The 13,679-nt window shown below is 41.5% G+C and overlaps 1 protein-coding gene across 6 annotated transcripts in view; it reads left to right on the top strand.

Annotated features, from left to right (window-relative positions):
• LOC122881835 (protein spire homolog 1-like) overlaps positions 1 to 13,679 on the top strand; it is a 42,977-nt gene that overhangs the window by 24,238 nt on the left and 5,060 nt on the right. The window contains exons 5-16 of one of the 6 annotated variants that reach the window (XM_044208476.1): positions 1,930 to 2,004; positions 2,384 to 2,548; positions 2,855 to 2,944; positions 3,806 to 3,935; positions 7,983 to 8,033; positions 8,989 to 9,152; positions 9,270 to 9,363; positions 9,600 to 9,742; positions 10,195 to 10,422; positions 12,982 to 13,119; positions 13,349 to 13,419; positions 13,539 to 13,566. In XM_044208476.1, the coding sequence (XP_044064411.1) occupies positions 1,930 to 2,004; positions 2,384 to 2,548; positions 2,855 to 2,944; positions 3,806 to 3,935; positions 7,983 to 8,033; positions 8,989 to 9,152; positions 9,270 to 9,363; positions 9,600 to 9,742; positions 10,195 to 10,422; positions 12,982 to 13,119; positions 13,349 to 13,419; positions 13,539 to 13,566 (1,377 nt within the window). Of the gene's footprint in view, positions 1 to 1,929; positions 2,005 to 2,383; positions 2,549 to 2,854; positions 2,945 to 3,805; positions 3,936 to 4,608; positions 4,651 to 7,982; positions 8,034 to 8,988; positions 9,153 to 9,269; positions 9,364 to 9,599; positions 9,743 to 10,194; positions 10,423 to 12,981; positions 13,120 to 13,348; positions 13,420 to 13,538; positions 13,567 to 13,679 lie in introns of all 6 variants that reach the window. The other 5 variants (XM_044208477.1, XM_044208478.1, XM_044208479.1 and 2 more) reach the window with 5 other exon arrangements.

The raw sequence follows: 13,679 nt of genomic DNA, 5'->3' as shown, positions 1-13,679 counted from the left end.
GGATCTATTTTTATCCGTCCACCACTACCAGCCAAGAGTTGCTTTGTCTCTCAACAAAGACACCTCCTGCTGCTGGAGATTCACAGAAAAACAGCTGAATTAGTGGCGATTCCCGGAAACAACTGCAGCTCCTATTTGCTCTTAGATAAGCGCTTCTTGTCAGCTGTTGAGAGCTAAAATCGAATAATAAGGAGAGCAGAATTCCTGACTAGAAACAATGAGGTTGTAGATGCAGTTGGTAATTCTCCTTATTATTCATGTGGACTTGCAGCAGTAGGACTGCTGGTTTGGTCCAGGGTTGGCGTGCATGTTTTGATTAAAATGCTGTCCCCATCAAGTGTAGAGCACACTGCTAAATCAAACCTTTTGAAATGGAAATATGTGGCTTTGATGGGATTTCATGACGCGCCACTCATACCAATGAAATAATGGTGTTTAAAAGCAAGTGAACTGATCTCTCTTTATGCTCTTCATTGGCTAGATTAGCAGTGTTTTAATTGGATGGGCTGTTATAAGCCATTAGGCACTTCAGCGTTACCTTGTGACACTGAACTGTAGTACTGTAGTACTGTATACAGTACACCGTAGGCATGCAGAGTTATGATGCAGCAAAATGCATTATGTTGTAAGTGATATTACGTAACTTCTACATTGAGCCTAACAGTGCAGTCGAGGCAGCTGTTCCCTGGCAGGATGATGGTAAATTGTGATTTCCCCGGTGGATTGAGGTCTTAACTCTGCAGTCAGCTGGGCAGACTCCCGTGATTGTCTTATCAAACTCTCCTCTGCTGTGACGCGACAAGAACAATCTCACCAAAAATATTAACCAGAGGGAATATGCTTTCTGCCTGCGTACTACTTTAAAATGCTAACACACTTTTAGTTACATTTTGTTTCCTTCGCCCGCTCTCCCTAACTCGCGCAGGCACACGCACACATACACGTTGACATTGTCCTCTGTTGAACTTTGAAAGCACCAGCAGAGGAATGCAGTTCAGCTCCTTGTTTCCCACAGATAGGCTGTCAGTCAGGCTGCCAGTGTTTTACAACACTCTAATGGCCTCATGTTGTGCAGGTTCACATAGGTGTCAGGGTGCAGGAGCTGGGCTTACTGTTGACTGCCTGATAACTAAGGACTGTCTCAGGTTCATGTCTTGGTTCTTTTTACTTCTACCTTACATAAAAAGTAAATTTGTGACAAGGTTTTTCTTTTTTAGAGGGCTGATACTATTTTTCAACTGTAGTGCTTATTGTACAAACAAAACTAAACAAAAGAAAAACAGACGGATAAAAGTTCAAACTTGATTCTTAGCCGCCTCGGTTAAGTAAATATAAAAATGGTAGTGGTTGCTAAGACAATGTTTGTTATGCTAACATACTCACAATGACAATGTTAACATGCTAATGTTTAGCGGGTAAAGGTTTACCATGTTCACTGTCTTAGCTTAGCGTGCTAACATGCTAATATTTGCTGAAATGCAAATACCGGTAGGCCAATTCATCCCATGGGGAACATGAATGCTTAGTGCTAAATTTCATGGCTATCCATCCAATAGTTGTTGAGATATTATTTTTAGGTGGCACCATTCTTGTGAAGATACAGTGTATATGTGATGATGGTGCCTGGTGGTGTACACACGTTAAAAGCTCCTGTTAGCTGTCTGTAAGTGTTACATTGAAATTGAATGGCAGTGTCTGCATATTAAAAAAACAACAACAACATTTTTTAAATCTTGAAAAGCATTTTTTCTCTTCAACAATGGTAACACTATGACAGGCTAAACTGGAGAAACAGCTATGATTTTCTTGGTTGACATGTACTGGCTCTTCATCGTTCTCTTTTTTAGCTTCTTTATTTCCTAATATCTTACACTGTCTTTCTGATTTCTTCTTTTATATTCAATCTCTGTCTCTCTCTCTTCCCACCAGAACCTCCGTAAAATGGAGAAAGAGTCTTCAGAGGAGCCTGGCCAAGACCTGAATGACCTACAGAACGCTGACTGGGTAGACAACTACACTCTTGACCTCTGACCTCCAGCCTCAACTGATCATTTCTCCTCATCAAACTCTCACTCACCTAATGTACAGGGGGGAAAATCAGCCCCCCTTTTGGTTATATATCAAAGTTTCTCCACAACTGCATGTTCACATAAAGAAATCTTTATGAATGCATGTTACACTCTAAATAGGCAGTGATTAAAGAGCTTCTAAGGAACCATGTTGAGATGGATAGAACCATTCCCCTTGATGAACCCTCCTTATTTTGTGTGCACAGAGCGGTCAGAGTACAGATGATTGCCATTGTCCAAATAAATTCATATTCAAAGAGTCATGGTATTTTCTACCTCCCCTTTCTCATGCTGCCCTTTGCTTCCTCCGTCAGGCTCGATTCTGGGTTCAGGTGATGAGGGACCTGCGTGATGGAGTCAAGCTGAAGAAGGTGCAGGAGCGTCAGTACAACCCTCTGCCCATCGAGTACCAGCTCACTCCCTATGAGATGCTCATGGATGACATCCGGTCCAAACGATACAAACTGCGCAAAGTCATGGTCAGTGTCCAATTTGGACCACATATAGAAAATAATGCCACATGCACGCCTCCTGCTTGCTGCACTTCTGCTGTACAATTGTTCCAATCCCATAGGAAATTGCTTGGAAAAGCTTACAACACTGTTGTTTAATAATTATAGGCTGGGGTGACCAGAGTAGTGCTTGACTTAAATTCATTTGGTGATATGAAGCATGTACATTTTTGTTTTTACACTTTTGAGGCTGCAGTATTTCGAATTGTTGGACTCAGAAAATACTTAAACAAAACATCATGAAAATGTTTTTACCCTGTTCTGTTGTTTCAGGTAAATGGAGACATCCCACCACCCAGATTAAAGAAGAGTGCTCATGAAGTCATCCTGGAGTTCATCAGGTCCAGACCACCTCTCAACCCTGTAAGTACAACTTACAGTAAGACCATGGACTTAAAAATCACAACCTATCATTGTGCAGCCTGTGAAAACCTGCGTTAATTAGAAAAGACCAGTGAACTGTCTTATGAGAATATCAATAAACATTCAGCTAGAACAGTGGTTCCCCGCCTTTTTAGGCTTGCGACTCCTTAAATAAAAATGTTTTTTTTGGTGGTTCCTGCTTTCCCGTTCTGTTACTCATCTCCCCTTTGTGTGGGTCCTGACCCCGAGGTTGGGGAGGTAGAAAATGCTAATTTGACGTAGCTAATGCCAGAACTATCATGATTATTGATTGGTAAAAATAGATACTTGAAAATGTATGGTGTGAAGGCACATAGACAAAGGTTTTAGACATAAATTATAAAAAAATACACCAGAATTTTCCTTTAAAATGTTATATTTGCCATTGCATAAAAAGGAATGGTCCAGACCTCATTATAGGATCTACATTAAAACTGAAGTAGGAAACTATTTCTTCAACACCATCATATAAAAGAGTCAGAGAATTCTATATTAAAAGATAGTATTTTAGAAACCAGTACAGCCTCTCTGTAAAATATGAATGTTGCAGCTTTCTAATTCAAGTTTCTCTGCACTGTGAATTCAGTGAAATGCTGCGGTCATCAGTTTTCTGTTGATATTAATCTTACTGATGAACTAGCAGACACTGTTTCAGCAGGGTGCTGAACTCTAGGTAACAATCAGTCACAGGAGATATGAGGAGGTGGTGATGAACAGGCCTGCTGGCTATAACCCTGTTTCTTTGTGTCAGTTGTTGTACTTCACTCTACTTAGACTCACTGTCATTATCTATCTATTTTACCCATCATCAACCTGTGCTAGGTGTCAGCTCGTAAGCTGAAGCCACAGACTCAGCCTCCTCCAACATTGCATGAGCGGATCCTGGAGGAAATCAAAGCAGAGAGGAAACTTCGACCGGTGTCGCCTGGCGAGGTCCGCAGGGGAAGGCTGGGTAAGGAAACTCACCGCTTCTTTGTCCCTGCTCCTATTATTTTTAGACCTTTTGTTGCGCGCACACGTGCACACTCTCATGCACATGAAAACATACTTCAGTCTGAAATGTGTTTTTTAAGCTGAAGTATGGAGCTGATGCTCGCACCTGCCGGGCATCATGTGCAAATCAACTAAATTCAGATGAGAGATGTGTAGTAGCTTCATTATGTTGAGCTATGTTTTAGTTCCTTTTACACTTTACTACACTATTATTTGTGCCTCTGCTCTTTGTTGTTGTAGCTAATGCTGCCTAACTTTTCATATTTGTGTTGCAACTAATGCCTATTATTGTTTTGTTGACTACACTGCAATATAGTGGAAGTTGTATATGAATAATAATGCTAAGTGTCTGCAATTCCATTAACACTAACAACGCTAAAACCACTACTGTTTCTGAATGTCAGTAATCTCTTACCATTGGCTGTGGCTTATTTGAAATCCTATTGACTCCCATCATGGAAGTGGTTATACTTCAGTGATCTAAAACTAGACAATAAGCATGCTATACCCCTGCATTTCTTGCCAAATACAAGCATATTATGTCCTTTAATGTATTACAGTAAGTCTTGCCTTAACTTACCTTCTAATCACAAGCAATAACCATCCGATGCCATGACTGTTTCTCGTTGCAGTAATTCGGCCACTTAGCATGTCTTTCAGTTTTGATGCGTCAGGTAAAGTCTACCTCGCTGCTTACCTGGCTTTTTATCTCTTTCTGTTTCCCACCTTGTTGTGGCTGCTCATCGGCTCTCCCAGCACACACACTGCACACACATCAGACTTTCTGTATCAGCACACTGCACACACATTTCATGTCATGCTTCAGTGGTTGGTGATGGTTGGCTGTGGTCTGTGGAGGTGAAACATGTGGGACACTGGTCAGTAGGAGGACACGGATGAGAGCAAACAGATGAGTGACGCATTGACCGGCAGAGTGGACACACACGATTTTCAACCACAGTACAAATACAGAGCATAGCATCCACCGAGGACACTGAGGTGATGTCCTTTGAAATTTTTCTAGGGAATTTGGGAGTATTAGAAACTTACACATGGTGGGTATTTTATGTGCTGCATAATATATTCAAATTTGACTGCTTTTAGCATTTAGCCCTTCTTCTTGGAGAAACTGAAATATAATTTAATTGAACAGTAACAAATAAAGAGAATTTTAAAAACTACATGAAAAGACTGCAGAGTAGGTCTGCTAATTAAAAGAAATATAACCGCACATTTGTGTTTAGGATGACGATAAGCACACAAATACGTATGATTAGAAATGAGTGTGATGACCTTTATCATATTTATCATCACAATCACTATGATGATAGGCTGGCTGCACAGTTTCCCACCAACCTTTGATTGAGGGTTTGCACAAAACTACTTAGCATGTGAGCACAGAGGTCGAGATAAATAGCTGAAAGTGAGGATAAATGAGCTTGGGAACCGCATTGAGGGACTTGGACTCAGTATTTCTAGAAAAAGTCCTGGCTACGGCCCTGTAAGTAGTCAATGTTCCTTGATTGCAACCTTAGAAAGGAACCTGTTACTCTTTGATGAAAGTTAACCACGTCACAGACTGGCTGTAGTGATACGGTTTGTGTGACGTTATCTGTTGTTTTAAAATTTAAATGCCAAATGTTATGCTTTTAAAACAGCATCCCAATCTCATGACAGTATGAGGGGCATTCTGAGAACAATTTGGGGTACTATTGATTGTATATTTATTGTTAATTTGAAGAATTATTATTTTCCATTATTTTATTTTATTTATTATCTGCAAAATAACTGATCGAACTTTAATTATGCAGGAATCAGGTCACATTTACATACTGTATTACACGTCACATTTTTTCCTCCCTTTTGAATCTTCGTCCCTATAGAAAATTGTTGATAGTTATTATGATAGTAACGTGGGCAGGCAGGCCCGGCGCCAGGATGAAGGGACTGAGGGGACTGTTAAAAATTGCGTGGGGACAATTTTTTTCATAAAATAAAATTCATTGATTTAACCATGCAATTAGCGTCAGAAAGGCTAAATAACAACAACAACAGAAGGCTACTGTTTCAAAATCAAAGAATAGGCCTACATTTATTACTCAGCGCACTCATAAGAATGTAGCACTAGCAGAGCGCTATATAATAATATATTTAATTTATGAACGATTCTCTGTCACTTTCCTGTTGTTTCCCTTTTGTCTGTTGAATGCTGCTACAATGGGGGGAAATGGAATTAGGGCCAAAAGTTCTATTTACAACCACGAAAAGCAAGCAGGCTAAGAAACCAAACTAAGCGATGTGTTCTGCCTGTCTGTCTATCGAGCTCCTCCGCTCCTTTTCAGTACTATGAAACAGCGGCACTGTCCATTGTTCTGAAACCACAGCTAATTCACATGTATTTTGTTGTTTTTGCTGTTTTTCTATATAATCCGACTGAATGACAGAACTGTCACGGTCTTAAGAGTACAGCTCATACAGTCCGTCTTATCTACAGCTCCTGTAGCTCCCTGGTTGTTGCTGCTGATCTCTAAACACTCAGGAAAAGTGTCACCTTTGCTAAGTACATCATCTGTCAAATATACTGCTGTAATGGGAATTTTAAGTAGAAGTGTGTGCAGCCAGCCATCTAATCAAGCAATGAAAAGGAACAGCCAAAAGAGTTCTTCAACTCCATTTCATGTGCCACGGTGACTTTGCAGAATGGAATCAGGGTGCAGATGGATCAGTGTGCAGCCTCATGCTCTGCACAGCACTGGACATTTAGCATTAAATGCATATGACCAACTTTATGAGACAGTTTGATTGAGGTGATAAGGAAATACTGCTGAGGCAGGCGAATCAGAATAATCCTGTGCTCCACTTTCCCTCCTACTGCAGCCAGTGTCTCTCACCACACCGCAAGCATTATCACCGCACGCTTACTCATTCATGCTGTCCGATAATCTGTGTGTGTGTGTGTGTACAAACTGCCCTCTATAATGGATCATTCTCACATGGAGTGAGCAGTTTGATTCTCACTTTGCTCTGTATTTTAAGGGGAGATGGTACGTACCCACTGACACTTTAATGAACACGTTTAAGGGTTTAATTTGGAACAAGAAGATACTGTTTCAAGGAGAAATCCATTTCACAAGATATAAACACTGTTCTTACACAACTCTTGGTGATGTATCATGCACTTCTGGGTCCATTTTCTTGTTTTGTGGTGTTTTTTTTTCATTCCCCATCACAAATGAAGATGGTGTGTCCTACTGAGATGTTTATAATGCATAAACAGTTTATGGAATAGCTCAAGATTTTGGAAAATACGCTTATTCGCTTTCTTGCCAAGAGTAAGATGAGAAAATCGATACCACTTTCATGTCTGTGCAGTAAATATGAAGCTAGAACCAGGAGGTGGTTAGCTTAGCTTAGCATAAATACCTGAAGCAGGCGGAAACAGCTAGCCTGGCTCTAGCTTCATACTTAATGCACAGACATGAGAGTGGTGGCAATCTACTAATCTAATTTTCAGCAAGAAAGCAAATAAGCACATTCCCCCAAGTCTTGAACTACTCCTTTAAAAACAAAAAAGCTAAAACGGGAATGCTAATTGTTCGGTTTTTGGTTCAGTCTTTTCAGAAACAAAGGGCAAGGATTTGTTTGCCAAGCCAACATTTTGACATTCAGCAGTCATACAGGAAAACCCCAAAAGCGCCAAAGAGACCGATTTCACCATCAACAGTTGTCTTAGACCAAAATGATATGCAGCAACAAGACATGTAGAATTTTAATAAAGCTGTGTGGCTGCATACATAATACATATATACTCCACAGCTGAAAGATCACACTTTAAAGCTAGCAGTTGAAAAGCATGATGAAAATTTAGAAAAAATTAACAAATCATAAATCACGATGAATGCAATGACTGCATTCATCGTATTATTATTGGGATCTAACTGCACAGACATACCAAATGGTGGAATATTCTTATCGCTCTCCTAATGAAGGAAGTGTCCCCTTTTAGGTTTTGGCAAAACTCGCAGTATGCCACAGGATTTGTTCCGTACTGGATTAGGTAAAGTATGAGCACTGCTGTGGTTTGGAAGGCCTTGTTCACCCTTAATCCAATGGCCTCGTCTGTCTGCCTCCCTGGCTGTAAACTAACATCTCCTCGATTTAAGTATTTGAATACTGAAGCCTGGTCAAGACACAGGTCCAGTGTACGATTATGGCTTATTATGGCTGGTTTGTTTGTGTTTAGCAAAGTCTAAAGCCTGGTGATGTAGTCTCTTAGGAATCTTAGGTTGTAGAAAGACAGTTAGTTCTAGTCCAGCAGCAGAAACAGAGCTGCTGTTGAGACGATCAGCTCGTGTGGATGCTTTTCCCACAAACAAGAGAAGAGACTGAAAAGAGAAAAGAGAGAGGTTTCAGGGCTCCCATAGATCCTATCAGCTGCAGCTCTTTATCTGTCTTTTGCAGCACTCCCTTGTCTCCTCTTCTCACACACCCTCCCTCCCTCTAAATCCTCTTTTCAACCATTTTGCACTCCTAGAAACCAAAACTAGAGTCAGGCAGCTTGGTAGGTGGTTGGTTATCATGAATTGTTTTCTGTCTTTGGACCTAACAACTCCTCTCTCAGTGCAGAATGATCTTGTTAGTGAATTGGGGCATTTGGCTTCAAGGATTCAGTTCCCCAAAAAAATATACCGTGGTCCATGCTCTGTGTGTAACACCAGCCTGCTCCTCAGACCAACTTAACTCACCCTTCCTGACCTCTTAAACCTTGGGATGGATCTCAAACCTCAATCCTCTGTACAGGATTCATTGCATCTTTTCACCTTACCTCCCGTTAAAACACACTGTGATTTGAAAACAGTCTGTTTCCCCTTTTTCGGAGGCAGAACAGTCAACATAGATTAAAAGAATAACACAGGATGCAAGGAATCATATGAGGAAGTGTTTTGAGAGTCATATCAAGTGCTTTTCCTTTTGTCTGAATGACTCTCTTTCTTGTATGTGGCTCTGTGCAGATGAGTTTAGTCCGTACATGGGCAGGAGGGTGTCCAGCTCTCTGTCTCTGACCAATGGATCAGCATCTCCCAGGGTAGAACCCTGCGGATCTCAGTCTGCACCTCAGAGGAAGAGGCTCCTGAAGGCTCCCAGCCTCGCCGAGCTGGACAGCTCTGACTCTGACGTCAGTATGAGTTTGTGTGTTTGTCCGTTTGTATGTTTGGGATGGATTTTTAAAAATGACACCTGGCATGTGCAGGGCAAATAATGATTGAAGTGTTTGTATATTCCATTCATTCAGGATGAGATTGTTGGGCGCAGATCAGCCAGCAGCTCCAGTGTGGCTACATCTTTGATGGATGAAACATCCCCAGAGTCCGTGCTGGGGAAGAAAAGTGAGTCAGGAATTATTTCTACACCACTGTTACAGCTCAGTTGCCTCCTCAGCTGAACCATACAGTGACAGTGATCGATGAGTTTTAATCTTACAGCCTCGCCAGCCATGTTTTCCTACAATTTACTTTTTTCGTTCTGTTTATAATCAGAAGTTCTAGAGTCCTGAATTTTATCAATCAATGAAATCTTTCCAGTTAAGATGCCTCCTTCTCTCTCTTTCCTTTATGAACACCAGCTCCCCCCATGTTCCTGCCCATCTCCTCTACACCCCAGCCAGAGAGGCGTCAGACCCCCCAGAGGAGACACTCCATCGAGAAGGAAACCCCGACCAATGTCCGACAGTTTCAGCCGCCCTCCAAACAGAGCTCCAAGTCTCTGGTGAGTCAGATATCTATACTGTATAGCGTCAGTAGATGAAATGTACCATGAAAAAATACTTAGGCCACATAAAAAGGGGTAGGATAAGAATTATTTCTTTTGGTTTAATTTTTTAAAAACTGTTTATAAAAGCAATTTATAAACAGTTGCTCTGGGCTCTCAGAGGACAGTGTAGCCTGGCAAAGTTTTAACCCAGCCCCGGCCACAGATCCTGTCCAGTAACTTAATAAGGAAGACAAAAAAGATGGAGAATGGGGGAGGGAAGGCGAGCATTTAGATCTTTACAGAGAAGCAAATGACAAGGGATTGAAACTAAACACTCACTGTCATCTCTCTTATCCTTTTATTTGCGTGACATGTGTCTTCCTGGATTTCTTCCCTCTCCTTTTTCTATCTCTAAATCCACTGTGTATGCTCACATTATCTCCTGGTGTGACTTCATCAAACTGCAGGAACCCTTCTCTTCCTCTCCCCCACACACACCTTCGCCTCCTCTCGTTCAGGTTGGGATGATAGCTTCATATCGTTCCTGGATCCCTCTCCTCCTCCTCCGCCCTTCTCCCTCCACTCTCCACCCTTTGCGGAGCTCCCACCCTATCGAGGCATTTGTGTTGGGGTTGATGAAGGCAGTTTTTGCTCTGTGCAGGGGCATTTACGTCAGAGGAAGAGAGTCGGACAAGGTTTGCCAGTCTCCCTCAGTCCGTCCTGGGATAATAACTGTAGCTGCCCATCCTCTCCTAATGCTTCCTGCTTCTCTAGAGCTCATTCACCTATAGAGTAGGTTGCTGCCATTATAGACTGAGGACTGCTTTTTATCTGAGGTGTGATCACACAGCTAGTGAGCAATATAATTTATTTAATAATCATTCACTGCTTTGGATAACATTTTAACACTCAAACACAAGTAGGTAGCTGCAGCTAAAATACATTTAATTCTGCTCTAGTGTTGAACAAATATGTATTTGTTTGCTAGACAATAAAATGTCTGATTTTGACCTCCATATTTTGGGTTATTCATGGCACTATAAATTTAAAGACACTGTTTAGGATCTTTTTTCACGTTTTTTCAAGGATACTTTCTCTGATCCTTGCCTCTGGTTTGGTTACAAAGCAGCATGCTGTAGCTGTCAGGAGTCATGAGATCAGCAGGAGCTATAGTGCACTAAATTGTATACAGCAGTCAGTCAGTGACTCATAATGTGTGACTGTTAAAAAGGCTTTCAACAGGATGCCCTGACAAGTAAACAAACATACCAATAACATTAATACTTTGATCAATATCACCTGAGCACACTGGGTGTATATTGGTGGTAATGCAAAACCATAAAACACCTCAACAACTGTTTTTTGCCCCCACTTTGCTCATGATTAAAACTCATGAATGGGAAGGTGAAACTCAAGTCAGTATGTGGATGCGGTGAAAGCTTTAAAAGAAATTGCAGTACAGAAAGTTATGTTTAAGATCATTTAGAAACAGCATCGTCAGTATATAGTTTGATTTTTACACTGTAAAATGTCCTACTCAGTAAAAATGCTCACAAATCTCTAAAACATGTATTTAAGGCATCCTTGTCAAAAAATTTTTGATTGTGTGTATGTTGAAAAAATAAATATCTAGGCCAATTCATCATTATTGTACTAGAACTCTTCAATAATGGTATCTGCCTCAAAAAGCCAGTGTTGTTCTGGCTCTTTGATCTTATTTTATTTAAAATAAAATAAAAATGAAACGTTTTGAAATCTGATTTTCCATACCTTTCTGACAGTGAGCTTACACTCCCTGTTTATGTTGCATTAATTGATGCAAACTGACTGCAATGCAATATTGAATTTATTATTTTGAATAGTAATGTTAAAAAAATGAACAAAGGAATTATTCAGCTGAGGAACCGTCTCAGTCTGTGTCAAAGACGCCTTGGATTCTACCCTCGGTCTTCATTTTGGCCCCATCCTGGCTGATGGTCAGGTCATCCTGCTCTGCACTGATGACGGGAGCTTCATTAGGTGGGGGGACACCAGCTGGTGGAGCTGAAACCACAGCAGAGTTTGGTTCTCTAGTGGCCTCCTCACTCGTATCCTCACCATCCAGGACTGAAGCAGTGACTTCAGCTGGAGGGGTCAGAGAAGGTGGTGGAGAAACAACAGCAGAGGCTGGTTCTGGACTGTGTTAGTTCAGCCTGGCTGGTTGTCAAACCCTCCTGGGCGGGAGTGATGAGTGGAGGTTCAGCACTGTGGGTCACAGGAGCTGGTGGAGGAGTAATGACAGCAGAGTCTGGGTCTCTGATTGGTTCAGTGTCCTCCTCCAGACCAGGCTCCTCACTCACATCTTCAGCAGGGCTGGCTCTGGCCTCTGCACCATCCACCACATCTGCTGGCTGGATGCAATCCTTTCTAGTGGAGCGGGAGAAGGTGTGTCAAATATGACTCACTGAAACTGAGGAGGGGCGGCCTCTGGTTAGCTGAGCAGCCTTCTGGCTTCAAACTCAACGTCCCTCGTCTCCATGCTGGTGTTCACCTCCCACGCCTGAAACAAGGAGTGAGATATGAGCAGATTTGACATGTTTACAGATTAAATCTCTTTATGTCTCTATTATAGTGTGTTTTTTCAGTTCATTGGAGTTGCAAGGTGCATAGTACTAGTCTTCCCCAGTTCAGAGTTGGCATGAGGAACTTTTAGAGCCAACCCATCCTGTAATCTGGTGTCATGAAGATGTCACACAGTTATGGCTTTAATTTGTTACCTTGTTCTATATTAAGAGTAAATACAGATATTTGGACAGCATTTGTGTCAGGATATTTACTCTGAAAAAACAGCTACAATAATGAAAAAAGTACACATATTCTCTAACACAATAAATATGTGTACAGGGATGTACATAATTACAGAAAATATCCAATGGGGGGGGAAACAACTCCAATCTCGTTGGATCGATAATCAGTTCCCAGTTCGTGAGGAATTCTGCTTCCCTGCACTGCTGCTGGAATCATGTCTTCCCATTTCTCCAGCTGTTTACGCATCATGAGCCCACTCTGAATCTGCCTTTTTCTTCAGTGAACAATGAGAACAGTTTTAGGACCCAAATGTAGTCTGGACCCACACAGGCTGCTCTGAAAGGTGCAGACAGATGGCTGTTTGTGTGCTGAATGATAAACTCTGAGTCCTGTGTATTGGATCTGCGCTTACCAGGGTCACTCACTGTTGTGTGTGTCTGTACATGTGTATGTGTGTGTTGTTACAGGAGGAGTTCTGTTTCCCTGTGGAGTGTCTGTCTCTGACGGTGGAGGAGGTGATGCACATCAGACAGGTGCTAGTTAAGGCAGAGCTGGAGAAGTTCCAGCAGTACAAAGACATCTACAATGCTATGAAGAAGGGAAAGGTAACTTCTTGTATGACACACGTTGCTTGTATCATGTGCAGGATAAAACACCAAGTGCACTTACAGTTGTAACACCCTTTATGAATGAGTAGGCCTGTAGCTTTCTTGACTTAACCATGAGGAAAAGAGCACATATATTTTCTTTCCTCTGAGTTCCAACAGATTACATTTGGTCAAATTATTTGATGTTCTTTTTATTCAAACGTCTTCTTCATCTTTTTTCTTGCAGCTTTGCTTCTGTTGCCGAACCAAAAGGTTTTCCTTTTTCACCTGGTCCTACATCTGCCAGTTTTGCAAAAAGTAAAACCTCTTACATGATTATCTTCATCTTTTGCATGTTAAATGGGAACTATTCAGAAAGAACTGTGACTGTTTTCATTCATCACTTCCCCTGTTTTTTCTCTCGTTTCTCCTTGCAGGCCTGTGTGTTCACAGTGCTGCAAAAAGGTACGTCAGATAGTCCAATCAGTTGCCTGTGCAGCGTGAAATCCTGCTTCCCTTTGTTCTGGTCAGTCAGCTGACAGTAATGGGGTGCCATTCAAATTCAATTTACTCAGCAT

Source organism: Siniperca chuatsi, linkage group LG9 (genome assembly GCF_020085105.1).
Source record: "Siniperca chuatsi isolate FFG_IHB_CAS linkage group LG9, ASM2008510v1, whole genome shotgun sequence".
Lineage (NCBI taxonomy): Eukaryota > Metazoa > Chordata > Actinopteri > Centrarchiformes > Sinipercidae > Siniperca > Siniperca chuatsi.
Note: the sequence above shows the minus strand (reverse complement) of the source record. Positions and strands in the feature narration are given on the sequence as shown.